This window comes from Bufo gargarizans, chromosome 2 (assembly GCF_014858855.1).
Source record: "Bufo gargarizans isolate SCDJY-AF-19 chromosome 2, ASM1485885v1, whole genome shotgun sequence".
Taxonomy (NCBI): domain Eukaryota; kingdom Metazoa; phylum Chordata; class Amphibia; order Anura; family Bufonidae; genus Bufo; species Bufo gargarizans.
Window position 1 is genome coordinate 517,241,500 of NC_058081.1, and position 20,121 is coordinate 517,261,620.

Here is a 20,121-nt window from a genome sequence, read left to right on the forward strand (position 1 = left end):
TCATCTGATCTGGGGTCTGATTTAGGGATCTTGTCTTGGGAGACAGAATAAATATGGTCCCATAGACTTGAGTCAGTCTACTGAGCCCATCTCCTGCAGAGAGGAGAGAGCGCACGCTACCCTCATTCTAGCAATCGTGGGGGTCTCAGCACTTAGAGCCCCCAGTGATCCAAAACTTTGATATGCAGCTTTGACAGATTGAGCTTTTTGAAAGCTTAGTGACACAATTTAATTTAATTAGACAACCCCTTTAATGGAAGGGGTTCATTCACAAGTTTGGCATCAGGCCCAGCACCTTCTAGTGACATACCCGTCTGCGAGCTAAACCACGTGGACTCCAGATGGATACGCTTTAAGAATCAGAGCAGGAGGGAGATCTGTGCTACTCTTGTGATCGGCGTACCGAGGATCATCTACATTGATACAGTATAAGGATATGTTCACATAGGACATATTTCAGTGTAGAAAATCTGCATTAAAATTCGCATGAGCTATACATGGATGTTGCCTATAATTTGGCGTAAATTTCACCCTCTGCATTGCAAAGGCTGAAATCTGCATCATAAATGGAGATGCAGATATAAAATCGCAGGTGTGTGAATGAGATTTTAAAAAATATCATCCACTTTATTGCCACTGTATAAGTTGTAGATTTTCTGCGCACAATTCCACAGCTCAAAATCAGCAGCGTGTCTGCCACCATAACAAAGCCCCCAGTTGTGTGAGGACTAGATCTACTCATTGACAAGAAGCAGAGACCTTGAAAATAGTAAGCAACAGAAACCTAAGAAGGTTGGGGAATATTTTATGAAACTTTAACTAAAGGGGACTTAAACCTTTAGGCCCCTTTCACACAAGCAAGTATTCCGCGCTGGTGCAATGCGAACGCATTGCGCCCGTCCGGACCCATTCATTTCAATGGGTCTGTGTACATGAGCGTTGGTTTTCACGCATCACTTGTGCATTGCGTGAAAAAAAAAAAATCACAGCATGTTCTATATTCTGCAATTTTCACGCAACGCAGGCCCCATAGAAGTGTGAATGGGGCTGCGTGAAAAATCGCATCCGCAAGCAAGTGCGGATGCGATGCGTTTTTCACGGATGGTTGCTAAGAGATGTTCTTTGTATACCTTCAATTTTTTATCACGGGCGTGTAAAACGCATTAAATCGCACTGCACCCGCGAGATAAAAACAGTACGCAATCTCAGGCAAAACTGAATGAACTTGCTTGCGAAATCGCACATTTTTCACTGAACGCATCCGGACCTACTCAGCTCACGCTCGTTTACAAGGGGCATTACTGAAAACATGGAAGATGCAGCAGTGTTTCTCAGAGCGCGCTGCACCTTCGGCTTGGATCGGCTTCTGCTCTGCTTTTCTAGCATTCGGAATACGGATCCATAGAAAGTATATGGGATCCATACTATGCATGCTGGTAAGGCAGGGCAGAGCCAATGCAAACTGAAGGTGCTTTCAGTAAAGGTTGAGGTCCTCTTTAAAGACATTGATTCCATATTGTTAGGATATGCAATCAGTTTGTGATTGCTGTGACCACCAGCGTTCAGGACCACAGCACGGGTCTAGCAAAATGCCATCACTTACGATTGTGGAAAACCCATTTACAGGGGTTTTCCATGTGTTTTAGGAGGCTTCACATGACTGTACCCATTGAGACAAAAGATGCAGACAACATGTTGTGCGCTGTCCACATCCGTATGCCTGTACCACAGCCCGCAAACAAAAATAGAACATGTTCTATTCTTGTCATTTTTGTGCACAAGAATAGGCATTTGTTACATAGTACGATGCCCAAGTAAGGAGAAAATATGTGATGCACGCGGCCGGTATGTGTGTTTTGAGGACCGCAAAATAGGTACGGTCATGTGAATGCCCCTTCATACTGATGATCTATCTTCAGAATAGGTCATTAGTATCTGATTAATGGGACTGAGATGCACATAGGCCACGTGACCAATGAACGTGGCATCACTGGCCTAGGCTAAGCTGTGAGAAGGCCACAGTGCCTCGGTGAGTGTTGGATTTTTTTGTGACTCGCGTGTTAGGATCAAAGCAAACATGCGAGTCGTGCTGCAATCCCATTAATTCCTATGGGGTCACTGCTACACTTTGATCCCCCTGCGTTCCTGGCCGCGGCCAGCGTCGGCATGTAGCCATACCATTATCAGCAGAACCCTGGACAAGCCCTTTAATTATCACAATCATGTTAATTATGTTCTTCCACCTAACCTTGGAGCATCCTATTATCCGATAAACACATAGAATGATTTAAAAAATAAAGTATAAACTAAAATAAAAAACACAAAAGAACCGAGTTAAACTATGGCAAGAATCTGTCTAATGGTATGGATTATTTTGTTGAAATTTAGCCCTTTTGTAAACAAGTGATGATCTTACAAGACAAGGAACAGGGAGATCTGAACAGGACGTTGCCTCTCGCTCTCATTCTGGTCAGGCGACGTTCTTTCCAGAAATCTAGACTGACCACGACAATTATGACAGCAGGTTGTTTACTACAAAAGAACAGTCATTTCATTTCCTAGGGGCTCCTTTCCGATATATTGCACCAAAAATAAACATGATACAATGTTACCGTGACAACAGCAAATGAGACTACAATGCAACACTGTAATGCAGACCAGACCGAGCCGTGGAAAAACCTTGGGTCTGTATGTGACTTCCTATACTCAGATATATTTTATTTACAGAACCAAAATCCGGAATTTTCAGAAGTCAATTTTTCTTTTCTCTTTCAATTTTCCAAGTGTGATAAAATAAATATTGCTTCACTTAAAATACTTATTATATTATTTCCTTTTTTATTTTATTAAATAAACAAAAATATAACCCAGTAAGACCTGGAGTCCAATAATTGCCACTCTGGGAGTTGATCTCCAGTTTTGGCATTTCTGTGTCAAGCACAGAACTGCAGGCATTGTATTGGTATCTTGTTTGGTACAGGAAAGGAACAATTACACAAATGTGTTCGGAGGGTTGGAATCGATGGGCCAAGCCAGTTTTTTCTCTTTAGCTTCCCGATCAAATGAATCATAAACTGATTCCTTGACTGCAGTTTTGCCCGGGATGGGCATTTCACATATGCCAACGTAGTTCCTTTTTGCCATGCGGGAACTGGTGGTGATAGTGTAAGCATTGCTCCGATAACACTTCATGGATGACATACAAAAGGTCTCCTTCATGCCACGTCGGAAGTTGGCATTATATACAGAGTACAGGGTTGGCTTGGCAGCCGAGGAACCGAAGGAGAGCCAGGAAACTGCTAGATAGGCAAGGCAGCACTGGCGCTGGTCACTCTCTTCCGGATGCCACAACTGCACAACATAGAAGGGCAACCATGATACCAGGAATATTGTATTTAACATCAAGAACATTTTGATTGTTTTGACTTTGGTTCTGGGCACAATGTTCATGGTGCGTCTGACACTCAGCCTGTCAGTGCCAATGCGCCAAATATATTTCACTACTTTCTGGTAAAAGAGGAGGATGAGAGTAGAGGGCACAAGGAAGCCCACCAGAAGATGGGCCACACCATACACTGCCCCATCCCAGGACGGAGGTGGGAAGAAGTTGCAGTGTCCGTCCACAACATCATAAAAGAAGAATGCTGGAGAAACAAAGGCGGCATCGAAGAGCCACGAAGCCACAATCATCCTTTTAGCTTTTTCCCTAGAGACCTTAAAGCTCAGAGGATACAAGATGGTGTAGAAACGATCAAGGCAGATTGACAGAAGTACATAGATCTGGACTCCTGGTGTCAGGTAGTGGAAATAACGTGCCAATTTACACATGGCGCTGCCCAATGCCCATCGACCAGACGTGATTTGTAATAGTGTGAAAGGGGCGCTACCAAGGCTAAGCAGCAAATCTGCACATGCCAGAGACACCACAAAGTAATTAGTTGTTGACTGGGTCCGACGGCTCCGGTGAATGACGAGACAAACCAAAGCGTTGCCAAACACTGAGAGGATCCATATAATCCCAAAGATCAAACCAGCCGTTGCTACCTCCCCAGGAAATAGAAGTTGGACTGGACCAGTAATGTTCCTCTGCCCCATGGTGCTGTCTTTGTAAAGTCCTGGGATCCATGGTTCTCCAGCTGAGATTGGACAGGTGGTCAGACTATTATTTGGCATCGGATAGAGGAGGGTAGGTAGGATGAGCCGAGGCCTCTGGACATCCATTCCATGGGCAAACACCATCTTTATCCACAGATGTAGGGGCTTTAGAAATTTCTGAAGGTGAAAAGATTTCGAAGATGACACCAAGATGGAATTCTGGAGAACAAAAGAGGAGGAGATTAGGGGCACCATAGGTACAAGGACCAATATTAGCAAGATAAGATGGATCAAAAGTGTCAATGAGGGATAGAGTGAATGGGGTATTGTGAGGGGGGTAGTGATGAACATTCAGTAGATGAAAACATTGGAATCAATCACATGGGAACAGTAGCCTTAGGGTACTTTCACACTAGCGTTTTTCTTTTCCGGCGCTGAGTTTCGTCCTAGGGGCTCAAATCCGGAAAAGAACCGATTAGTTTTATCCACGTGCATTCTGAATGGAGAGCGATCCATTCAGGATGCATCCAGTTCAGTCTTTTTTACTGATCAGGCTTTTCATAAAGCTGTAGCATGTTGTATTTTTACCTCCGGCCAAAAATCCAGAACACCGGATCCAGCATTTTTCCCATTGATTTGCATTAATGCAGGATCCGGCGCCGTGTGTTCCGTCAAACCGGATCCAGCTTTTGCATGTTAAACCCGAAAAATTTCCATAAATGGCGGATCAGTTTTTTCCAATGCATTTTTTTCATAGTGATCAGAATCCTGATCAGGATTCAAATGTAATCCGTTTTCACAAGTTTTTTCTGGATCCGGCGAGCAGTTCTGGCGACGGAATTGCCCGCCGGATTCAAACAACGCTAGTGGGATTCAAACAATGCTAGTGTGAAAGTACCCTTAGGGCTCATGCACACAACGTTTTTTGTGTTCCGTATACGGGCCGTATTTTGATTCCGTATACGGAACTATTCATTTCAATGGGTCCGCAAAAGATGTGGACAGCACTGTGTGCTGTCCGCATCCGTTGCTCCATTCCGTGGCTCCGCAAAAATTATGAGTCATGTCCTATTCTTGTCCGTTTAGCTGAATCTCTGTTGGAATTGAGTTCATGAGCAGATGTGGCTGATGAGTAGCAGAACTTGTGTACAGTCTCCATTACCACAGCCCCACATTACCACAGTCTGTCCTGTCCATCCTCTTTGTACTTCATGTCTCCTCATGAACTCCATTCCCACAAAGATTCAGCTAAATATCATAGCGTAGAGAGGAGGATGAGGCAGCTCTTTAGCTCAGTGTTGTGAAGTAACTTGTCCTCCTGTGTTGTTAGGACAGGTTTTGTGTGTACTAATAGGACAGCAGACATTTTATTTACCCTGATGGTTGCTCCCTAGACAAAACCAGCCATTATAATTAATGAAAGGTATTCGGGAATATAGTTATAATTAAGTAATATTTACGTATTTTCTTAATTCTCGGAGAACCCCTTTAAAGGTATGGCTGAATGGTATATTGAATAGCCACATAAGGACTACACAAGGAGATTTCTGAATTTGAAGGAGAATGACATTTAAAGGAGTTGTCTGAGATCTGTATATTGCTGGCCTACCATCAGGATAAACCATCTATATCTGATCAGTGGGGCACCTTGCATAGTCCACCAATCAGTGGTTAGGGTACTTTCACACTAGCGTTTTTGTTTTCCGGTATTGAATTCCATCCTAGGGGCTCAATACCTGGAAAAAAAAACTGATCAGTTTTATCCTAATGCATTCTGAATGGAGAGCAATCCGTTCAGGATGCATCAGTTCAGTCCCTCTTACATTTTTTGGCCAGAGAAAATACCGCAGCATGCTGCAGTTTTCTCTCCGGCCAAAAATCCTGAACACTTGCCGGAATGCCGGATCCGGCATTAATTTCCATTGAAATGCATTAATGCTGGATCCGGCCCCAAGTGTTCTGGCAAAACGGATCCGGTATTGCAATGCATTTGTGAGAAGGATACACATCCGGATCCGTCTCACAAATGCATCGGTTTGTGTCCGGATCTGGCAGGCAGTTTCGGCTACGGAACTGCCCGCTGGAATCCTCTGCCGTGAAAGTGTGAAAGTACCCTTACCAAGTAGCGTGTGTAGTGGACAGAACTGGTTACAGCAGTGCTGCTTTTATTCACTTATCCTCACATTCCTGAGGATAGGCCATCAATATATAAAAACCTTTGGCAACCCCTTTCATCATTGTATAATGAAAAGTTTTGCCACATTCAAATAGGCTGTTATTTTCTACTAGTGTCAAGATCTCTGCTTGCTGTGAGTGAATGGGAGCATTCTCCTTTACATCCAGATACTGACGAGCTTTAAAGACAAATCCTTCTGCAGACAGTGGATTTACCTACTGGATACAAGTGGTACAATTTCTCAGCAGTGAGGAGTATTCGATCTGATTGTCGGGCCCGATGTAAACAGGAATTTAGCAATTCACTGTCAGCAAGCAGAGATCACTGTCGGCAAATAGATTAATAATGGCGATTTCAGCAGTGCATGTTTCTCTCCTGAGGGTTTACTACAATGTATCAGTACAGGTAAAATGTATGAACCAGCTTCCGATGACTGAGTATCCACACATTCCTATAATTACTTCCCACAACAAAAATGTGGTGGCCCCAAGCGTGGAAAAAATGGAAAAGGAGTCATCAGACAGTAGGTTAGGTGGTGGAGAGTGGGTCATTAGGGCACCGTCCAGAATACATTTAGTGACTGGAAAAAGTATAACGTAACCATGACAAAGCTGCCAGTCTCTCGTGATCCCTTGAAGTTGTCTTTTTCCTTCTTTTCACAATCATAAACACTCCTTTCTTCCTCCGTTTCCCTCTCCTGATGTCAGGCCTCCTGAATACTCAAATTTGTTATTTTTCTCACCTTTCTCTAAGGGCTCATGCACACGACAGTGCTGTTTTTGCGGTCCGCAAAACGGATGGCGCCCCTGTGCCTTCCGCAATCTGTGGAATGGAACAGGGAGGCCCATTATATGGTTATAAGGGAAAATAATAGCATTCTTAATACAGAATGCTAAGTAAATTAGGGATGGAGGGGTTAAAAAAAAAATAATTAGACTCACCTCAAGCACTTGTTCGCGAAACCCGGCTCGTCTTCTTTCTTCTTCTTTGAGGACCTGGGAGGGAAAGTACCTTTGGTGACGTCACTGCGCTCATCTTATGGTCCATCCACGTGATGAGCGCAGTGACGTCACCAAAAGGTACTTTTCCTCCCAGGTCCTCAAAAGAAGAAGAGCCGAGCTTCGCGAACAAGTGTATGAGGTGAGTTTAATTTTTTATTTTTATTTTTTTAACCCCTCCATCCCTAATTTACTTAGCATTCTGTATTAAGAATGCTATTATTTGCATTCCCCATCCCGATCGTCACCTAGCAACCATGCGTGAAAATCGCACCGCATTCGCACTTGCTTGTGGATACTGGCGATTTTCACGCAGGTCCATTCACTTCTATGGGGCCTGCGTTGCGTGAAAAACTCAATATAGATCATGCTGCGATTTTCACGCAACGCACAAGTGATGTGTGAAAAAAAAATATTAAATAAAAAATCACCGCTCATGTGCACAGCCCCATTGAAGTGAATGGGTCCGGATTCAGTGTGGGTGCAATGCGTTCACCTCACGCATTGCACCCGCACGGAATTCTCGCCCGTGTGAAAGTGGCATAAGGGCTTATTCACACAGGTGCAAAAACTTAAACCATTTTGCATTTGAATTTTGCATCAGCAATGATCCCAGTTGAGGACACATCTCACTCAGTTTTTTCATCACGGTTGATGTTTTTTTTTCCCCCCCATTATCTTTCCAGTGGATCAGTGAAAAGCAGACCTCAGACGGATGGCATCTGTATGATCTCCATGGTTTTAATTTGGCCCGTTGAATAGAATGGACACAATCTGTCTGCAAAACAAACCAAAGATACATACCCCGGAAAAAAGAAAAGCACATCTGAACCACATGTAGAATTTAACGGATCCATATGTTGCTAGTGGAGAACACATAGGGGCACATTTAGGGCTCATGCACACAGGCACTGCCGTTTTTTTTAAGGTCCGCAAAATATGGATGCCGGCCGTATGCTTTCCACATTTTGTGGAACGTCCGGCCCCTAATAGAACAGTCCTATACTTGTCCGTAAAACGGACAAGAACAGGACATGTTTTTTTGTTTTTGCAGGGCTGCAGAACGGACATACGGATGCAGACAGCACACCCCCATGCTGTCCGCATCTTTTGCAGCCCTACTGAAGTGACTGGGTCTTTATCCGACCCGCAAAAATGCGGACCAAAATGATGTTTGTGTGCAGAAGCCCTTGATAAAGTTTTTGTGCCTGTTTTAGGCGTAAAAATGCTGTTTTAGACGGTCTTATTTTTTTAAATTTGCATTTACTACTGAAATTGTGTAATTCCCACTGCACCCGAGAGCTGGCGTACTTTCCTTATCCGTTTTCAGTGGCGATGTGACTTTTTTCCTGGAGACATGAGACTTTTCTCATGCTCAAATAAATTAGACCAGTCTTAGGCCTCATGCACACGGACGTTTTTTTTCACGGTCCGCAAAACGGGGTTCCGTTGGTCCGTGATCGTTTTTCCGTCCGTGGGTCTTCCTTGATTTTTGGAGGATCCACGGACATGAAAAAAAAGTCATTTTGGTGTCCGCCTGGCCGTGCTTTTGGCTCCGTCCTGAATTACAATGCAAGTCAATGGGGACGGATCCGTTTGATGTTGACACAATATGGTGCCATTTCAAACGGATCCGTCCCCATTGACTTTCAATGTAAAGTCTGGAGTTCTGTTATACCATCGGATTGGATTTTTCTCCAATCCGATGGTATATTTTAACTTGTAGCGTCCCCATCACCATGGGAACGCCTCTATGTTAGAATATACTGTCGGATATGAGCTACATCGTGAAACTCATTTCCGACAGTATATTCTAACACAGAGGCGTTCCCATGGTGATGGAGACGCTTCAGGTTAGAATATACAAAAAAACTGTGTACATGACTGTCCCCTGCTGCCTGGCAGGTGCTGCCAGGCAGCAGGGGGCAGACCCCCCCCCCCCCTGTTTTTAACTCATTGGTGGCCAGTGGGCCCCCCCTCCCCTGTTGTTAACTCGTTGGTGGCCAGTGTGTGCACCCCCCTCCCTCCCTCCCTCTATTGTAATAATAGCATTGGGGCCAGTGTGCGCGCCCCCCCAACCCCCCCCCCCCCCCTCCCTCCCTCTATTGTAATAATAGCATTGGGGCCAGTGTGCCCCCCCCCCCCCCCCCCGATCATCGGTGGCAGCGGAGTAGAAGATTCATACTTACCTGGCTGCTGGCTGCTGCGATCTCTGTGTCCGGTCGGGAGCTCCTCCTACTGGTAAGTGACAGGTCTGTGCGGCGCATTGCTGTCACTTACCAGTAGGAGGAGCTCCCGGCCGGACGCAGACATCGCAGCAGCCAGCAGCCAGGTAAGTATGAAAATCTTCTACTCCGCTGCCACCGATGATCGGGGGGGGGGGGGGGGGGGTGTGCGCACACTGGCCCCAATGCTATTATTACAATAGAGGGAGGGAGGGAGGGGGGGGGGGGGTGCGCACACTGGCCCCAATGTATTAAAACAATAGAGGGAGGGAGGGGGGGGGGTTGGGGGGGCGCGCGCACACTGGCCCCAATGTATTAAAACAATAGAGGGAGGGAGGGAGGGGGGTGCGCACACTGGCCACCAACGAGTTAACAGGGGAGGGGGGGGCCGCACAATGATATTCAAACTGGGGAGGGGGGGGGGGGGGTCTGCCCCCTGCTGCCTGGCAGCCCTGATCTCTTACAGGGGGATATGATAGTACAATTAACCCCTTCAGGTGCCGCACTATCATATCCCCCTGTAAGAGATCGGGTGCTGCCAGGCAGCAGGGGGCAGTCTTGTACACAGTTTGTAGTGTATTCTAACTAGAAGCGTCCCATCACCATGGGAACGCTTCTGTGTTAGAATATACTGTCGGATCTGAGTTTTCACGAAGTGAAAACTCAGCTCTGAAAAAGCTTTTATGCAGACGGATCTTCGGATCCGGCCTCCTGCACACGACCGTTGTGTGCAGCCGTGGCCGTTGTGCCGTTTTCCGTTTTTTTCGCGGACCCATTGACTTTCAATGGGTCCGTGGAAAAATCGGAAACTGCACCGTTTGGCAGCCGCATCCGTGAGCCGTGTTTCCTGGCCGTGAAAAAAATATGACCTGTCCTATTTTTTTCGCGGCCAACGGTTCACGGACCCATTCAAGTCAATGGGTCCGTGAAAATCACGGATGCACACAAGATTGTCATCCGTGTCCGTGATCCGTGTCCGTGATCCGTGTCCGTTTTTTCCTATCATTTTAATGGCAAACTTGACTTAGATTTTTTTTTCATTTTTCATGTCCGTGGATCCTCCAAAAATCACGGAAGACCCACGGAAGAAAAAACGGGCACGGATCACGGACCTACGGACCCTGTTTTTGCGGACCGTGTAAAAAAACGTTCGTGTGCAGGAGGCCTCCGTCTGTATGAAACTAAAACCTACGGCCACGGATCACGGACACGGATGCCAATCTTGTGTGCATCCGTGTTCTTTCACGGACCCATTGACTTGAATGGGCCAGTGAACCGTTGGCCGTGAAAAAAATAGGACAGGTCATATTTTTTTCACGGCCAGGAAACACGGCTCACGGATGCGGCTGCCAAACGGTGCATTTTCCGATTTTTCCACGGACCCATTGAAAGTCAACGGGTCCGTGAAAAAAAACGGCACAACGGCCACGGATGCACACAACGGTCGTGTGCATGAGGCCTTAGGCTACTTTCACCATAGCGTTAAAGTTTTCCGGTATTGAGTTCCGTCACAGGCGCTCAATACAGGGGAAAAAAACTGCATATGTTTTATCCTAATGCATTCTGAATAGAACGCAATCCGTTCAGTATGCATCAGGATGTCTTCCGTTCCGTCCCTTTTATGGTATTTGGCCGGAGAAAATACCACAGCATGCTGCAGTATTTTCTTCAGCCAAAATTCTGGAGGAACACTTGCCGGATTAAGCATTAATTTTAATTTAAATGTATTAATGCCGGATCTGGTACCAAGTGTTCATGAAATTGCTGCATTGACGCAACAGTTTTTTTACGGTCTGCGCATGCACAGACCTTTAAAACTGTGGAAAAAAATAAATACCGGATCCGTTTTTTCAGCTGACACCGGAGAAACAGATCCGGTTTTTCAATGCATTTGTCAGCCGGTTCCGGAAACAAATTATATCCGTTTGCATACGGATTTCCGGATCCGGCAGGCAGTTCCGGAACTGCCTGCTGGATTCTTCTAAAGCAGCGGTTCTCAACCTAGGGGTCGCAACCCCTTTGGGGGTCGATCGGCCCTTTCCGGGGGGTGGGGGGGGGGTCGCCTGAGGCTTCCTATTAGGGCTGCACGATTGTAGCGTTACATTACCCTACTTCGTGAGATTTCCCTACCTCCTGACTTCCCGTCGCAGTGCTAATGACGTGAGGAGGCGTTCCTGAGTTTTGACGATCTGCGCATGCGCAAACCGACAGTTTATGGAAAATCTCAGCGGAGTTCAGCTTCACACCGGGACACTGCGCATGCAGTGCGACAGGAAGTCAGGAGGTAGGGAAATCTCACGAGGTAGGGTAGTATAACGCTACAAATAGGAGAGAGATTATTTCACACAGGAGTAACATACTTTACACGCAAAGACAGTTATGTGCGCAGTTTAGGACACATGAGGGGACACATAGGGCCATGAAGGGGACCAGCATAAGATGCTATATGTCTTATGCTGGCCCCCCTCATGGCCCTATGTGTCATAGCACACATTCCCTATAACAGCGTCCTCCACGGGTCCCCCCCCACATAACAGCGTCCTCCACGGGTCCCCCCCCACATAACAGCGTCCTCCACGGGTCCCCCCCCACATAACAGCGTCCTCCACGGGTCCCCCCCCACATAACAGCGTCCTCCACGGGTCCCCCCCCCACATAACAGCGTCCTCCACGGGTCCCCCCCCCACATAACAGCGTCCTCCACGGGTCCCCCCCCACATAACAGCGTCCTCCACGGGTCCCCCCCCACATAACAGCGTCCTCCACGGGTCCCCCCCCCACATAACAGCGTCCTCCACGGGTCCCCCCCCCACATAACAGCGTCCTCCACGGGTCCCCCCCCACATAACAGCGTCCTCCACGGGTCCCCCCCCACATAACAGCGTCCTCCACGGGTCCCCCCCACATAACAGCGTCCTCCACAGATCCCCCACAACACAGCGCCAATTACAGAACTACCTAACACCTTGTAATAGACGCATACATCCTGCATATCAGATATTTACATTACAATTTATAACAGTAGCAAAATTAGTTATGACGTAGCAAGGAAAAAAAATGTAATGGTTGGGGGTCCCCTCAACATGAGGAACTGTATTAAGGGGTCACGGCTTTAGAAAGGTTGAGAACCACTGTTCTAAAGCTAGTGTGCAAGTACCCTAAGCGAATATGAACCTAACTAAAAAACAACCACCCGAGGTCAGACTAATAACAATACACCGAGTCTACTTCATCAACAGCTGTGAGGATTCTAATAAATACTCAGCAAAAGAAAGACAAATAAAATACTCCTGTTTGATAAATGGGCCCCGTACTGCACACCGACATGACTCATATGTGTGACTAAGCCCAAAGACTGGGGCTGCATGGCAACTTTGGCTGTGATGCGTAGCACTGCAGCCTCAATACATAATGGAGCTGAATCGGGTCGCACACAAATTGCAAGTGGATGCAACCTCAAAATTACAAAAAAATAATAATCCAGCAGTATTGGATTTTGGCGATTCTGGGGTCATGCTGCAACCTCATTCAGTTCCATTATGTTTTGAGACTACTGTGCTACACAGCGATCTTAGGTCACACAATGCTCATCACCGTGTATCCACAGCCAAAAAACATCCCACGCCACTACCTTACTATGCAGCGAGTAAGATCTGCCATTTAGGAACCTAGGAAGGTTGGATGACAACCACTGTAGATGCAGCAACTGAGAATATGCCATTGTAAGCTCAATCCGAATTTTAACCACTTAGCAAAAGAGCAAGGGTTGTCCAGTTTTGGTAGCCTTTCTGGCATGCTCACCTCTGCTGGGTTCTGGTTCATTCCATCCACCGCTGCTGTCTTGGTGTGCCAATCCCCCCGCTTGTCAAGTGGACGGGAGTCACGTGTGCCGCTGCAGCCAATGAGATGACAAGTCCCCCAAGAGTCTTGTGACCCTGGGATGTTTGTCTTGGGCACACATCACCGCTGGAGCCAGTTGTTGGCTGCAGCGGCACTTGCGACTCCTGTCCAGTCTAGAAGTTGACAAGCAGGGACCACAACCCAGCAGCAGGTAAAGACTTTGCTCCACAGGTCCAGTAAGGCAGCTGCAAAAGCTGGACAACCGCTTTAAGGACTTATATTTACTGGGGATTTCTTGATTTTTGGTAAACATGACAAAAGCCTTCAAGAATGCAATAAATCCAGCTCAGTAGGATCGTCAGACCCTCATCCCAATCTAGTGTGTTGTGCGGTGCAGGAGCTCAGGCACCCAGGGAGGAAATGTCCTGTTCTCTCCGTATGATCAGCATCTCTGACGTCCCAGTTACCATGGTGCAGCCTGAATGCTGCAGAGAGCCATGGTCATTATGCGACCTTGGGGACCGTATGGATGATGGGGGGAGAGGTTGTATTAATTAAGCCGACAGAATCCCAATTGTACAAATTAACCCCTATGATCTCTTTGAAATGACAAGGCACTCAAAAAACAACAACAAAAAAAAACCTCAAGTTCACAAACTGTATCAAACCCCCTTTCCCCGTAAAACTGTCTGAATCCATAAGTTCATTCCCCCACCCCAGTTTTGACCCCTTAGTGACCACTAATACGCCTTTTTACTGACGTAAACAAAGGGGCTTTTGTCTAAACAACTGTCTCATTACATGTACCCAATATAGGGCATTAAAAACTATAACTTGTCCTGCAAAAAATAAGACCTCATACAAGTACATTGATTAAAAAAACTAATAAAGTTATAGCTCTTGGAATGCGATTTTTAAAAATGTGTGAGGTCACTAAGGGGTTAATATCATTGGTGGCGCAGTGTGCCCCCCCCCCCCCAACCACCCCAGTATTATAATCATTGGTGGCAGTGGCCACAGGGTCCCCTCCCCTCCTCCTCATTGGTGGCGCAGTGCGCCTCCCCCCCCCCCAACCACCCTAGTATTATAATCATTGGTGGCAGTGGCCACAGGGTCCCCTCCGCCCTCCTCATTGGTGGTGCAGTGTGCCCCCCCCCAGTAGTATATTCATTGGTGGCAGTGGCCACAGGGTCCCCTCCCCTCCTCCTCATTGGTGGCGCAGTGTGCCCCCCCCAACCACCCCAGTATCATAATCAGTGGTGGCAGTGGCCACAGGGTCCCCTCCGCCCTCCTCATTGGTGGTGCAGTGGCAGTTGTGATCGGAGCCCCAGCAGTAAAGTCCCGGGGCTTACAGCCAGGACGTTACTGAAGCCCTGGCTCCCATGGTAAGCTCCCTGCTGCTGTGTGTACAAAGCACATAGCAACAGGGAGAGTGTAAAGTCCTATTCACCCTACGACGGATCTCAATAGCGGAAAATCTTACATGCTAGTGTGAAAGTAGCCTAAAAGCAGCACCAACATCCCTTTCAGACTTCCCTCTGGAATGCCTCAGCCTGTCAGCAACCATAGCTCCCTAGCGATCACTCCATCTATACAGCACGTCCTCCAAGGATTATTTATTCAGAATGGGGCCAGAAAAATGTACAATAAAGCCAAGAACAGTGCAAGCTTGTTATATGTTAGAGTCAAAACGTTGCACTGTTTTTGGCACTTTGTAATTTTTATGGACCCATTCTGAATAAAGAATCCCTCGAGGACATGCTGCAGTCTACTTCGTTTAGTGTTATCCTCAGGATGGATGCAGAGGTTGTGGTGCTCACCAGAGTGCAGTGGTCTCTTCAAACAGCTGATGGGAGGGGCGCCGGAAGTCAGACTGCCACCCATTGACGACTTTAGGGCTCATTCACACGACCGTGCCGCATTTTGCGGTCCGCAAAACACGGATGCCGCCCGTGTGCCTTCGGCAATTTGCGGAACGGAACAGACGGCCCATTATAGAAATGCCTATTCTTGTCCACAAAACTCATTTATAATTTTTGCAGGACCACAGAACGGAGCAACGGATGCGAACAGAACACGGAGTGCTGTCCGCATCTTTTGTGGCCCCATTGAAGCAAATAGGTCCGCACCCGAGCCGCAAAAAAGCAGCTTGAATGCAGAACCAAACCACGGTCGTGTGAATGAGCCCCAAGCCTCATTCACACATCTGTATTTAGTCAGTGATTTTGAGCCAAAACCAGGTGCGTCTCTAAACACAGAACAGGTGCAGACCTTTCCCTTATACCTCATGTCTGTGCAGTCTCCAATCACTGATGTGTGAATGAGGCTTTATCCTGAGGATAGGTAATCAATATCGTGCTCCAAGAAAACCCATAAAAGGGTTTTCCAACAAACACTAATACCGTATCCACAGCATAGGGCATACGTCAAATCCTTGGGCCCCCGGCAATCATGAGAGTGGGAGTCTGGAGATCCCTATGGGAATAGAGTGGAGACCGTCAGAGATGGTGCCCATTCTGTACTCTGCAGTCCCACAGGAGTGAATGAGGCAGTGGTCATGCAAACTGCTGCTCCATTCACATAAGGGACTTCGGGGACCTCCATTCTCACAATCACTGAGGGTCCCAACTTTTGGACCCACAGCAGACACTCATTCCCTTATATCGTGAGTAAAGGATGTGTTAGATGGGGAAAAAACGTAATCATAGTATAAAGAGAATTTTTGCAGCTTTCTAGAAATTTTGTATCCAGAGTAGACAATCCAGAATGAAACATTTGACCTGCTGATACCTTGTAGCAAACTGACAAGAGAAAGATGGTCTACACCGGATACAATGTAACAAACCAGGCAAGCAGTACCTGCCTGTAGATGTATGGAATTGTAGTCAGTATTACAAAAGATCCCCAAAAGTAACAACCACCCAGAGCCGCCTCATGCCCCCCTCCAGCACATACAGAATGCCTCTAGCAGCTGGCGGCCCACATTTTCTCTGTACCCGAGCCTCATCATCCAGGCATTGGCTGCTGTACTCTGTGTATTACACCTGTCTGTACCCCAATACTATCCATTCCTGCACCGGCTCTATAATCCATGTCTGTATAATAATTCCTATTAACAGGCGCCATTCTTTGTATATTCCATTACTACACCCCATAGTCATTTCTTTATGACCCCCTTATACTGTACATATTCTTTGTATCATCTATTCTGCCTCCCTATAAACCATGTCTGCACCCCTATACATCATTCATCGCCCCCAATATTATTCACATCTGTACATCTTGTATTATCTATAACTGCTCCCCATAATGTTTATATTATATATTCCTGCCTCCCACAGATCATTGATTAACCCCAATATTATTTCCATCTGTATTTCTTGTATTATCTATACCTGCCCTCCACAATCATTTATATACCATCCATTCCTGCCCCCTTACTATATACCTGCCCCCCCAATCATTTATATACCATCCATTCCTGCCCCCTTACTATATACCTGCCCCTATATTTAATACTGCCCCCCCCCAATCATTTATATATCACCCATTACTGCCCCCTTAATATATACCTGCACCCATGTATTTATTCCTGCCCCCTTACTATATACCTGGCCCTGCCCCCCTGTATTTATTCCTGCCCCCCCAATCATTTATATATCATCTATTCCTGCCCCCTTACTATATACCTGCCCCCCCCCAATCATTTATATATCATCCATTCCTGCCCCCTTACTATATACCTGCCCCCTGTATTTATTCCTGCCCCCCAATCATTTATATGTCACCCATTACTGCCCCCTTAATTTATTACTGCCCCCTTACTATATACCTGCCCCCCTGTATTTATTCCTGCCCCCCCCAATCATTTATATATCATCCATTCCTGCCCCCTTACTGTATACCTGCCCCCCCCCAATCATTTATATATCATCCATTCCTGCCCCCTTACTGTATACCTGCCCCCCCCCAATCATTTATATATCATCCATTCCTGCCCCCTTACTATATACCTGCCCCTATATTTATTCCTGCCCCCCCCAATCATTTATATATCACCCATTACTGCCCCCTTAATATATACCTGCACCCATGTATTTATTCCTGCCCCCTTACTATATACCTGGCCCTGCCCCCCTGTATTTATTCCTGCCCCCCCAATCATTTATATATCATCTATTCCTGCCCCCTTACTATATACCTGCCCCCCCCCAATCATTTATATATCATCCATTCCTGCCCCCTTACTATATACCTGCCCCCTGTATTTATTCCTGCCCCCCAATCATTTATATATCACCCATTACTGCCCCCTTACTATATACCTGCCCCCTGTATTTATTCCTGCCCCCCAATCATTTATATGTCACCCATTACTGCCCCCTTAATTTATTACTGCCCCCTTACTATATACCTGCCCCCCTGTATTTATTCCTGCCCCCCCCAATCATTTATATATCATCCATTCCTGCCCCCTTACTGTATACCTGCCCCCCCAATCATTTATACATCACCCATTACTGCCCCCTTACCATATACCTGCCCCCCCCAATCATTTATATACCATCCATTCCTGCCCCCTTACTATATACCTGCCCCCCCAATCATTTATATATCATCCATTCCTGCCCCCTTACTATATACCTGCCCCCCCCCAATCATTTATATACCACCCATTACTGCCCCCTTACTGTATTCCTGCCCCCCCAATCATTTATATATCACACATTACTGCCCCCATCAGTCATTCATGTCTGCCCCCTCCTCTGCTTTCTAGCAGGCCATGCAGCGCCTGCACAGTGGGGGTCTCCTGGGGTGGGGGGCAGTGTAGTGCCCCAATAAGAGCCTCCTCCGATGCTACATACATGTGCACTTACCGGCCCACAGCTGTGAGGTCTGTGCGCTCTTGTATGGGCAGCCTGTTACTCAGCATCCTCCAGCCGGGGGGAGAAGACGGGGTCCCCCGGGCTGCGCCCCTTCACGGCCGAGCCATCGTGTCCTGTCCGCGGGAGAAGCGGCGGTATACGCTCGGCCACCACCGCAACAAAGCCCCGGCCTCCCCGTCTGATCACACAGCGAGGGGGAGGGGGTGATTCATGTGCTCCCCCCAGACCGCCGCCGCCTCCTCATTGCGTCTCTCCTACCTCACACACTGCCCGTCTATTTCTATGTGGACTTTAATTCATGCCCCTCCTGTGACGTCATTTGTGGATGACAATTGGGGGTGACACCCCTTGTAGAAAACACTGCATTATAGGAGCCCAGCTGTTAGAGGAGTGTCTTCCATTAGCTTTATGATGTTGACAACAACCAGAAGAATAATGAGTGCAGCTCTGGAGTACAAGGGTACTTTCACATAGCGTTATTCTTTTCCGGTATTGAAATCCGGTAAAGGGTCTCAATACCGGGGAAAAAAGCATTTGTTTTGTCCTAATGCATTCTGAATGGAAAGCAATCTGTTCAGTTTGCATCAGGATGTCTTCAGTTCCGTCCCTTTGTGCGGTATTTGACTTGTGGTATTTTTTCCGGTCAAAATCCCAGAACAATACCGCACTTGCTGGATCCGGCATTAATTTCCATAGAGATGTATTAATGTCGGAACTGGTACCAAGTGTTCCGGAAACTGCCACATCGCCGGATCCGATTTTCCAGTGTGCGCGTGCGCCGGGCTTTTGATCTTTGAAAAATTTAAATACCGGATCCGAATCACTAACGAATCCGGAAAAAAAAGCTTTCCGTTTGTACATGGCTTGCCAGAACTGCCTGCCGGAATCAAAAAGAGCTAGTGTGAAAGTACCCAAATACGGGATGTAACTCAGGATCAGTACAGGATAAGTAATGTATGTACACAGTGACTCCACCAGCAGAATAGTGAGTACAGCCCTGGAGTATAATACAGGATGTAACTTAGGATCAGTACAGGATAAGTAATGTATGTACACAGCGACTCCACCAGCAGAATAGTGAGTACAGCTCTGGAGTATAATACAGGCTGTAACTCAGGATCAGTACAGGATAAGTAATGTATGTACACAGTGTCTCCACCAGCAGAATAGTGAGTGCAGCTCTGGAGTATAGTACAGGATGTAACTCAGGATCAGTACAGCATAAGCAATGTATGTACACAGTGTCTCCACCAGCAGAATAGTGAGTACAGCTCTGGAGTATAATACAGGATGTAACTCAGGATCAGTACAGGATAAGTAATGTATGTACACAGTGACTCAACCAGCAGAATAGTGAGTGCAGCTCTGGAGTATAATACAAGATGTAACTCAGGATCAGTACAGGATAAGCAATGTATGTACACATTGACTCCACCAGCAGAATAGTGAGTGCAGCTCTGGAGTATAATACAGGCTGTAACTCAGGATCAGTAAAGGATAAGTAATGTATGTACACAGTGACTCCATCAGCAGAATAGTGAGTGCAGCTCTGGAGTATAATACAGGATGTAACTCAGGATCAGTACAGTATAAGCAATGTATGTACACAGTGACTCCACCAGCAGAATAGTGAGTGAAGCTCTGGAGTATAATACAGGATGTACTTCAGGATCAGTACAGTATAAGCAATGTATGTACACAGTGACTCCACCAGCAGAATAGTGAGTATAGCTCTGGAGTATAATACAGGATGTAACTCAGGATCAGTACAGGATAAGTAATGTATGTACACAGTGACTCCACCAGCAGAATAGTGAGTGCAGCTCTGGAGTATAATACAAGATGTAACTCAGGATCAGTACAGGATAAGCAATGTATGTACACAGTGACTCCACCAGCAG

The 20,121-nt window shown here is 46.7% G+C and overlaps 1 protein-coding gene across 2 annotated transcripts; it reads right to left on the reverse strand.

The window, feature by feature from the left end:
• Positions 1 to 1,827: 1,827 nt before the first annotated feature.
• On the reverse strand, positions 1,828 to 18,504 carry GPR19 (G protein-coupled receptor 19). Of its 2 annotated transcripts, XM_044277980.1 has the most exons (3): positions 18,212 to 18,504; positions 7,014 to 7,093; positions 1,828 to 4,314 (listed from the first exon to the last, which is right to left on the reverse strand). In XM_044277980.1, the coding sequence occupies exon 3, from the start codon at positions 4,237 to 4,239 to the stop codon at positions 2,992 to 2,994; it is 1,248 nt and encodes a 415-aa protein (XP_044133915.1). In that variant the 5' UTR covers positions 4,240 to 4,314; positions 7,014 to 7,093; positions 18,212 to 18,504; the 3' UTR covers positions 1,828 to 2,991. The 2 variants fall into 2 exon arrangements, with proteins under 2 accessions (XP_044133915.1, XP_044133914.1); XM_044277979.1 differs by lacking the exon at positions 7,014 to 7,093.
• Between the last annotated feature and the right edge of the window lie 1,617 nt (positions 18,505 to 20,121).